Source organism: Branchiostoma belcheri, unplaced genomic scaffold, assembly GCF_001625305.1.
Source record: "Branchiostoma belcheri isolate BF01 breed outbred unplaced genomic scaffold, Haploidv18h27 scaffold1, whole genome shotgun sequence".
NCBI classification, from domain to species: domain Eukaryota; kingdom Metazoa; phylum Chordata; class Leptocardii; order Amphioxiformes; family Branchiostomatidae; genus Branchiostoma; species Branchiostoma belcheri.
In genome coordinates, this window is record NW_017802379.1 from 9059010 (window position 1) to 9068131 (window position 9122).

General features: G+C 48.0%; 1 protein-coding gene across 2 annotated transcripts; it reads left to right on the forward strand.

Moving 5' to 3' along the window:
- Window positions 1–651: 651 nt before the first annotated feature.
- Window positions 652–8517, forward strand: LOC109466743 (T-box transcription factor TBX2b-like). 2 transcript variants are annotated; one of them, XM_019764514.1, is made up of 6 exons: window positions 652–1321; window positions 1924–2191; window positions 2898–3044; window positions 4980–5059; window positions 5521–5663; window positions 6077–8517. In XM_019764514.1, the coding sequence occupies exons 1-6, from the start codon at window positions 897–899 to the stop codon at window positions 7279–7281; spliced, it is 2268 nt and encodes a 755-aa protein (XP_019620073.1). In that variant the 5' UTR covers window positions 652–896; the 3' UTR covers window positions 7282–8517. The 2 variants fall into 2 exon arrangements, with proteins under 2 accessions (XP_019620073.1, XP_019620062.1); XM_019764503.1 differs by having other exon boundaries at window positions 653–1321; window positions 1924–2206; window positions 6077–8516.
- Window positions 8518–9122: the final 605 nt, after the last annotated feature.

Below are 9122 nucleotides of genomic sequence, written 5' to 3' on the forward strand. Positions count from 1 at the left end.
GGAATAGCTAATCACTTCAGAAGTTCCGCTCTTCATTTTCACGCTTCTCTCGGTCCCCGCCTCCAATAAGACACCATAAATATTACAGGCTAGTCCGAATTATGAGCTTTAATAAAATTTTCCGTGCATTTTGGAGAGCTGAGAGGGGCTTCGGACAAGATGTCGTCTGCGCGCCGGCTAGGTTTTTAGTACCGCCGACGTGGCTAAGCGCTGAAAGCGGAGGTTTTAGACATGAAAAGGCTTTAAATGAGAAAATTAGCGGCCGGTGGACTTGTGGGACTTGTATGGGGTGCCTAATGATGGGTTAGGTTTTGGCACCTTGGTGGGCAAGGCTCTCTATCGGGCGGGGAAAAACACTTACCCAAAGACACCCACACACGGAGTTAGGAATAGATGATTCAGTGTTCTGTAGTGTTAGGCGGAAGGGAACTTACTTCCTTGGACCCATGTCCTTTGTTTTTGGGGAGGAAGCCAGGCGAACAAGACACGCGAAATCGCGCACCGCAAGGTATCCCTCCATGTCGTATATTTTTGCTACCTGCCAGCGGCGAAAAAAGGGGCTGGAGGGATATCCGAAGTTTTGAGGCGCGATCACCGGTTGTCACAGTGATAGATGAATGATAAAATAGTCTAGAGGTACCAGGGCGCGGCAATAGTCTCCCTCCGAGCCCTCTCATTGGTCCATTCTTAATGATGTTGACATTTTCGCACGATTGATACGATAATGTCATAAGCACGTTGTGGGTTCCGACACCTTTTATAGCTCATATATCTTGTAAACTTGTCAAACACACGCCTCTCTGGCGAGGGGATTGGCTGCAACGCGTAAAATAGCCAATCAAGGGGACCGGCTCATTAGTGGCTGGCGGCTAGTCACCCCGGGGTCGTTTGCTTACATGCTGACTTGTGCGTCGAACTGGTCATTCACTAAACACAGGCAGTCTGTAGGCAGCAGAGAAGGGTCGATGTTACACGAACAGATACCAGTGCCGACCATGGCGTACCACCCGTTCCTGGCCGCCTCCAAGGCGCTGGATTTCCCCATGCCGTCGTTCCTAGCCCAGCCGGGCTTGTTTCCTGGGATGCCGCTCCTGCCCAGCGGAGCCCCGGCGCTGGCCATGCCCAAGCTGAGCGATCCCTCGCCGGGACAAACGCCGGCAGACGTCAGCAAGGCACTCGGTGGCGCCGGCTCTGTTCTCCGCCCGATCCCACAACAACAGGACGACGACTCCGAGGACCCTCAAGTCGAACTGGAATACAAGGACCTGTGGGATCAGTTCCACACGTACGGCACCGAGATGGTCATCACCAAGTCCGGAAGGTAAGGCAGTCAGTACGGGGTTGGGTCTCGGGGTCCCACGGCTGGCGTGCCGAGGCGCGTCGTCTGCCAGTCCCCGCTGTTGTTGGGTCGATGAACGCCCATAAACCGGCATTACACTACGCAGGGTCTGTCGGTCTAACGAGCTAGCCTGTGTGCGGGCCGCTGCACAGTTTCCCCTTGTGCGTCGCCCAGAGCAAGTCTGGCGACAAACCGCTTCAGTAATTTGTCCCAGGGATTTCTCTCGTCTCGACCACGCTAGGTGTATGGTGTTTTACTACCGTGAATTATGCCGTGTTACTGTGCCAGCCGCATGCACGGTGTTTCAATGAACGAGCGCTACGGTGTGACTGGATCGATGTTGGGGCTTTTTCAGGCTAAAACCGTACGCCTTGGAGGTGTCTGGGATGACTTGCGACAAATCTATCCTCGCCCCGAAACTGTGAAAAACGTCTAATAAATCTCTAATTCTTGTAATTCCCAACAGTATGTGTCATGTCCACCTGTCCCTGGAGTGTTAGATTTCTCATAAAACTTCCCAATTACTGCATAGGCACCCAAACTAACTCTCACTCTTTCTTTCTCTCTCTCTCTCTGTGTTCTAGACGTATGTTCCCGAGTTTTAAAGTGAAGGTGTCTGGACTAGACAAGCGGGCCAAGTACATCTTTCTCATGGACATCGTAGCCGCCGACGACTGCCGCTACAAGTTTCACAACTCCCGCTGGATGGTGGCCGGCAAGGCGGACCCAGAGATGCCCAAACGCATGTACATCCACCCCGACTCTCCGGCCACCGGCGAGCACTGGATGTCCAAAACCGTGTCCTTTCACAAGCTCAAACTGACCAACAACATCTCGGACAAACACGGTTTTGTAAGTCTCCCTCAAGTCAGTGTCTTTCCCAGATGTTCTTGTCCCATTTTGTGAAATTTTGACATTTTCAGTTTTCCCAGATTTCTTTTTTACTTTCGTGCGTTCAATATAGTATATATTTATTACTGTTTGTATTTTTGATACTTTGTATGTGGCAAAAAAGATAACAGCGATGGTCTAGGCGCCCTGAAGCTTGGCTGCAGAGCTTCTGTTTTGTATCAAAAGTTATAAAACCATCAGAAGTAATTCAGCAGAATGACTCATTCTTTTTATTTTCTCTCCAACTGGCAAAGATTTTTTACGAGTTCTTTTCCGTCTGCCAAAACCAGAAACCCATATTTCCACGCTTGTTCCAAGAAACCTTTTTCGAAGTTGTTTGTTGAAATGGATCTTTTATTTTTATTGGTGCACCACACAATGGAAGCGCGCGCCTCTGTTATACTTTTGTGGGGTTATCTTTTTTCCATTGTCGTGCAAATTTCTTCGACAAACAGCGGTAGCCAGTGTAGGTTTCACTGGGTTTATCTTTTGGCTCTTCTCGGAACGCGACCTGCCAGACCGGCGCTGTTTTCTTTGCATCAGTATCTCCGCCTACAATTTAACCGAGCTCGTGTGCTTGTTAATTGTCTTCGCAAGAGCTTATTGGCGCCACTGCTCCCGACTCTAGCCCCCCATTTATATTGTTTTCCCTCTCGCCTACTCTCAGACAATCCTGAATTCGATGCATAAGTACCAACCACGGTTCCATATCGTGAAGACCAACGACATTATGAAGCTCCCCTACTGTCACTTCCGTACCTACGTCTTCAGAGAGACAGCGTTCATCGCCGTAACAGCCTACCAGAACGAGAAGGTACGTTATTTTCTCAAGTATTTCACTTCACACTACACCACAAGCGTTATCGCTAGACCCGAAAATTAATAATGCATCGTCGCGACTGCGAAAAGTAAAGCCTTGTTTTTCACGGGTCTTTGCCGCACAGTCAAATTAAGGAGGGCGGATAAGAAGTTCTGAGAAGTAACAAGCAATCCGGAGGGCTTGCTGTGATATTTTCCCTTTGTCGGCGAGAGCTTGTTTTGCGAGCCACCAACGTTGGCACAATGTGGCACGCTTGTATTACTAGATGTCATGTACGTTATTAGATTATGATATTTCGTCTGGCGCTAGCTGGCAGACAAAATGAATAGGACGGGGTGTTGTAGTCGGAGGAGCTCGTTATCGTGCGTAACGGGACTGGATGCCTTTCGGGGTCCTCCTCTAGGGTCGCTGTCAGTTTTCTTTACGCAGGCAACCAATTTGTGCGCGAAATTGAAGAAAATGTTGCTTATTTGCGCGGCTGGCGGCAGGAGAAATGGAAAATGACACCGGCCTCAGACGGCCTTTTGTCCGTCGCCTCGCTCAAAGCGTGTTTTTGAACTTGGTAGCTTCCATTGTTGTCGACGTCATAGCTAAAAACAACAAAGTCTAGGGAAAACATTTTCGGTTCCCCCTCCCTTTACAATACATAATAGGAGGTACATGTTTTCTTTGTGCCCCAGCGGCCTTTGTTACGGTACTAACGAGGTGTCTGGGACGTTTCAATGTCATTATTCCATTGTTCCTTGTGCATCCACCAATGTCTCCCCAAGCTTGTTTAGGCTCACGAACAGAACTCTGTCGCCTTTGCTCATCAGCTATGGAAATCCAACCCCCCTAGAAAGAATCCTATTAAAACCATTTTTCATAATGGGTAAAGCGTTGAAAGGTGGTAGCCGACACTGCATAACACAATCTAACATCTGGTCTTGACGGCCGTGCAATAGCAGCTAACAAGATGTTTTCCTACATGGTAAAGTACAAAAACGACAACCCTTATTGTTCCCTAATACTTAAAAATACACGTGTTCCTCATACAAACAGCTGTTCATTTCAAAGTTCGGTTGTTTGGAAGGAGAGAAGAAAAAAAAACTATCAGGATGTTAAAAGCCGTAGATTCGAGGACGAAGCTATGTGAACCGTGCAAGTTTTACGACCAGAGGGTTGTTATTCGTGTAGATTGAATTGAAAATTCTCACGAATGAAAAGAGCACAGATTGTTAATTTTAACGGTCGTACGTGTGAAAAAAACCCGACCGTCAGCGTTGCTTGGTTGTTGCCCCAAGCGCAGGGATCGTGTGTTTTGAACACCCCACGGTTTATATTATATCTAGCAATGAAGCCAAACTTGTAGAGTCACATTATCAATACATCTTCTGTTAAAACCCTACAAGCAAACAACGCGATATGTCTACGTCTGATCAGGGTCAAAAGTGCAATTTTTCCCTAGTGGTAAAGTTCGGTGAAATAGTTTGATCGCGCGCACGTTGTGTAAATAATATAAACTTCTTGTAACATCATTTGACCGAAGCATATCTCGCCACAAAAAATTCAACCATACAATACGGAAGAAATTCCAATTGATACACTAACTTCATAAGGAAATGTACTTTTAAATATGTTTTAAAGACCCGTGTTTCTAAGTAAAAACAACAGAATTTGCAAACGTTTATGTAGAAATGTTTTAGATTAATATTGTGAAGTTGTGTGTGTCAATGGTTATGTGAATTGTCGTTTTGAGATGTTTTTGTACTTGCATGTCTTGAGTTTGATATTTCTTAGCTCTAGATATGGTGCATGTAAACATATTCTCATTATCATTTTTCAATAATATACATCAAACGCGTCTCCAGTCTTGTCAAAGAAAAAGTTGCTAGTGTCTCCGGACTAATTCTCTGGGGGGATTTTGACGCCGTTTAATCCATTTTTCAGATCACCCAGTTGAAAATCGACCACAATCCCTTTGCAAAAGGTTTCCGAGACACCGGAGCCGGCAGACGCGGGGAAAAAAGGTACCGACTTCTCTTTGCAACACCTTTGTGAAAAAAAATTTAAACCTTTCAGGCCCGGGGGTGGAAGTTCTAAAGAAGTGGGGACATCCGTGGGATTTGAGTGTTGTTTTCATATCGTGGGTCCCGGTCTAGAAGGGGCCTAGAGGTATTGAAAAATGCCAACCACTTCCACCTTGCTTGCTTCTTTCAATATCTTCCTTTTTCCGACAGATAAACAAGGAAGGCGACCCGCTATCTATGCGGTTCATCGGACCATTTATTTGTCCAATACAGCCCCCTTCCTCACAGGCGTTTTGCTTTTGAAGATATGATTTTTTGAAGTGTTTTAAAACTCTTCTGATCTTTTATGTCTGAAATAGGATAGAACACTTGTAGATATCGTTTGTTGTAATGGTTTCTGTCGCTGTTTTTCCAACGATACACGGTCTACATATTTCTGGTTTGCTCCATGTTTACGATAGGAAACATCTCCATTCCTTCGGCCACCAACATCCCGGGTTTCTAGAGGAAGGGCATTCTAGCGATCTGGAGACGGCAGATTGTGGGGACGCAGTGACGGAAAAGGAGCCGCGACTTGAAAGCCGGCCGCCTTTGTCTCCAAAAGGTAAGGCAAATATAACTGGGGTTAGACCCGCGATTGTTTGGAGTGTGTTTTTATGTACCTCCAGTGCGATATAGGACTGATAACAGCCTAGTCAAACTACACGCCTAGCCCCCTAAATTGACCTCAAAAAGGAATCTTTGTTCACATACAATCATCTCATTTGTAAAATGTGCCCCGGAGAAATGTACTGGGGCTCTATTAATTTCCCTACACCGGCTCACAATGCGGGTCGAAACAAGGGGCGGGGGCGAATGTGTGGGTAATTTCTGATGAATTTTTCTCGCCTTGGTAAAGAGTGCCCGTGTGGCCCGAGCTCCCATGAGGGACTGGATGCCAAGCACGGGCACCAATTTCTCCATGGCTCGCTTTGTAATCAGTGCTTGTTTCTTTGTGTCCTCTCCTCGTTTCTGTAGAGCCAGCCTCGCCGATTGTTGAGGGCAGTCCATCGGTAGGCGCCAATTACAGAACAGAGGCGAGCGCCCGCCCATACGCCACCTGCTCGGGCGATGAAGGCAGCGAACAGCAGGAGAGAGCTGCGTCACTTCACACGCACAAGGGCAACTGCACGGAGACCAACAAGTCCGCGCAGGAATGCCACCGGAGGGACGCACCGCACCGCGGGAACGAGATCAGACCCAGCACCGCCAGCGCACTCAGGGAAGGAGAGGAGAGAAGTAGTACCCATGGTAGCGGGGGCGCCTCGGACAAAGAGAACGGAGGAGGCAACAACAACAACAGCGAAAAGACTTCTACAGAATCACGAGAAAAGAACACGATGGAGAAAAAAGCCGTCCACAACAATAAAGAAAGTAGTAGCGAGAAGTCGGAAAACAACAACAACAAACTCCCAACCTCCCTCCCCTCCCCCTTGTCAGCCATGAACGCAGGATCGTCACACATGGGGAGAATCCACCCATCTCAGCTCCAAGGACTGGCTAGCATGTACCCGTACCAGTTCCTCTCGGGCGGGCACGGTCTACCCAACCGACCCCCGTTTCTGTTCCACCCCTCCCAGTTAGCCATGACTAGTGGCGGCATGCCTCAGTTCCCCATGAACCCGTTCCTGGCCTTCCCCGTCCCCCATTCCGGTATGAACGGCGGCAGCCAGCCCCTCAGCTCGCAGACACACCCCCTCCTCGCGTCTCAAGGTTATCCGTTCTTCGGCATGTCTCCTCAAGGATACACCCTCCTGGACGGGTCCATCTTCAACCCATCCTTCTCCTTCCCTCAGGCGGCGGAACTCCACAAACGTGCAATGGCCGGGGCACGTCACCCGCTACGGTTCTCTCCCTACCCCCTCTCCTCTGCTACCTCTACCACCATGGTCACCACGGGCTCTCCCGTCGTCTGCCCGGGTCTACCCTCGCGGACGGACGCGTCGGTGTCCTCAGACGCGCCGCGCGAGTCGTCGTCGGTCTCCCCCATCAGTCGCGGCGCTGGAGGCAAGAACATGAGCCCGAAACGGGCGTCGTCCCCGCCGCGAACAACTTCTAGTACCGCCGAGGTGTCCAGCGAACTCCAGAACATTCAGAAACTCGTCAGCGGGCTGGAAAAACAACAGGAACAACTCGCGGTGGAGACGCTAACCAAGCTTACCGAACAGAGCAAGTTGCAGTAGTAGTGAAGACGTAAGAACACGTGGACATTTGCAGAGAGAGAGAGAGAACACTTGTGTGTGTACAACTTACAAGACGTTCGACTAACGGTAAACCAACCTTCAGTCTCTTTCATTGTCGTGTGATCTGTATATTTTATGGGTAGTAGAAAGAAAAATGTTCGTGAGAATTCTCTTCCTCCCTGCACGAATGGAATTTTGACTATCCACTGACTGTACTAAATATCGAGTGCCGTGCCTGTGTTCTATCTGTCCTGAAATCAACACGCGGCGTGTCAGTTTCACAAACATAAGACAGGCGTGCTTTTGGTGACGCCAGGAGGAAATTAGACAAGTCTATGTTGTAGCGAACACAGCAGCATCAGATGTAATTATTTTTCATCGTGATTACTATTCTGTATCAAATCAGACACACAGAGATTCTTGTATTTGTGGAAAAAACAGTTGTGCTTTACGTAAACGTGGAGAAAAGTCGCCAAAATAGGAGTGAAAATTGTCAGTTATTAGAAATGAGAAAAGTTGTAGTCACATAAGAAGGAAGTTTCAAAAAGTCAGTATGTATGCACTTGTATGTAAGAATGCTATTGTTGTGTTGCATATTATATTATAACTATATTTGTAAATACGGAAACAATAATGTTGGGATATGTTATTTCTGATGTCCCTTGCGTACTCTGAGAAGACAGGGGTTTGTTCAAATGCGCCCCTATGTGTATGGCCGGTACTACACTTAGCCCCAGGGCTGTTGTTAGAATTGAGCCGGGTTCGCCCTGTGCTTTTTACCCGAACTCTTGTAATCAAAACAGAAACGCATTTACTCCTGGGCTGGCCCCAAAAAGAACGGAAACAGAACCTCACTATAAAGCTATCCAGGGTCAATTCCCGCCTTTTTTTTATTATTTGTTCGTCGTTAAAAACTTTATTTATGGTGCCGTGCCGGCGGCAAGTATATTGTCACAAGCGAGTGTTTCTGTAGTCAGATCGTTTACCCCAATAAAACGCTCGTGGAGATGGTACGAAGTCGTTGTGTTGTATCAGCCTGGTTTCTCTTGGTGTGTTTGGTACCCCGTGAGAGGTAGATATATGTGTGTGATACTATAGTTAGCGTTGAGAGAGTGCACACTACTACGGGGTTGATACCGTATGATCCCGATCTAGGCAGGCAGCCGGACTAAAGAGATGAATACCGTTCAGCTATTACGTACCGCCCGGGACGATAAGCGTCCAGCGCCGCTTTTTTTATGCACAACGCCAGACGGCAATGGGTTGTAGTTTTAGATGGAGAAACTTGGGGTTATGGACGAAAAATTAGGACAAGTCTAACCCTCCTCTTGTACTTTATCGTAACTTGTTGTAGGTCAAATATGTCCTATTGTTGTAAACAATGTAGCCTCAATGTAGGGCGTCTGCGTGCGTGTGTGTGCTGTAAGACAGAGAGAGCGGACGATGTGTTATAGTTTTAGAGAAACTTGGTTTTTCGCGATGGATGAGTAAATGGGTCTTGTACTTCATTTGAACGCTTTAAATGTTTTGGTGTATGTCCTATTGTTGTAAACAATGTATACAGTATAGGGCGCCCTCGTGTACGTGTGTGTAAGACAGCGGGTAGAGATAGAACAGGTAGTCGGGCGAGGGGTTTCGTCCGCCCCGCTTGTGTCCGGCCTCATGGGACGTAGTTTTCCCCCCTGTAGTAGATCGTAGTCAGCGATCAGATGAGAGAACCCTAGAGCCCCGGTAATGTCAGCTCGGGGAGTACTGTTGATTTAGGGTGACGGTGGAGGCGCCAGGCTTTGGGCGGAGGTGCTAACGACCGGCGGAGCGGGACAGGCAGCTAAATGGGCACT